This window comes from Sphaeroforma arctica (genome assembly GCF_001186125.1).
Source record: "Sphaeroforma arctica JP610 unplaced genomic scaffold supercont1.10877, whole genome shotgun sequence".
Classification (NCBI taxonomy): domain Eukaryota; class Ichthyosporea; order Ichthyophonida; genus Sphaeroforma; species Sphaeroforma arctica.
In genome coordinates, this window is record NW_014029681.1 from 1 (window position 1) to 887 (window position 887).

Sequence of the window (887 nt, forward strand, 5' to 3'; positions counted from 1 at the left end):
TATGAGTATGTTTGGTTCTATCGGTCAATATGAGGTATGATACAGTGGCTCACCAGTGTATCATACTCACTACCGCATCACCGGGTCGTGGTGTACGACTGTGTCTGCCGGTAGGCATTCAAGGCGGATGAGTTCGGGGCGGAGGGTGTTTCATAGCGGAGTGTATGTTAATATATGAGCTATTCAACTTCAAGTCAATGCATATCTGTCGCAAGCATATTCGCCAGCGTCCGATCAAATCAGGTGGGGTTACGCTACTACAAATGTATGAGAGTGTAATGTCTATGGGTATGTGATTGTCCAAGTCCTGATCTATATCGAACAGGGGGTGTATGTGATGGTTCGGGAGTTTGTGTGTCCAGAACTGGGGTGCCGCTATATAGGCACTAGCCTGTGGGTGAAGTATATTGAAGTTCATCTGCGGATTGTCTATCCATAGTATTCTGTTTGCTTGTTCAAAGCGTTGTCTGCGTTCTAACGAAGGCCAGATGTACTCGTTATGTGGGTGTTCAGAGTCTATGAGGAGGGTGTGTACTATTGTGGTCATGAGCCGTGGCACTGGGAACACACAGTTCATCAGTATTTGGGGTGGTATGGGTCCTTTGTGCAAGTACACCAATTGGTCGTGTAATGTGAGCATGTCTGTGTAGCGCTTGCGGGTGCTAAGGGCGTCAAGCAAGTTGCTATCGACTACAATCTCTTTCTGTGGCGCGATGAGTTTGGTCATGTAGGGGAGCACGAGGAGACACTTGAAGTGTGATGTGGTGAAAGGTGTTTTGCTGCAGCCAATGCATGTGAGACCTGCCGGGGTCTTTTCTAGCGTGAACATATACCTGTTCGTGATGTACAGTGCGACTATCGTTGGTACTCTGAATAAGAGACTGCTG

General features: G+C 47.7%; 1 protein-coding gene across 1 annotated transcript; it reads right to left on the bottom strand.

Moving 5' to 3' along the window:
* Positions 1 to 118: 118 nt before the first annotated feature.
* On the bottom strand, positions 119 to 727 carry SARC_17467 (hypothetical protein; the record flags this gene model as incomplete). Its single annotated transcript, XM_014288434.1, has 1 exon — positions 119 to 727. The coding sequence occupies one exon, from the start codon at positions 725 to 727 to the stop codon at positions 119 to 121; it is 609 nt and encodes a 202-aa protein (XP_014143909.1).
* Positions 728 to 887: the final 160 nt, after the last annotated feature.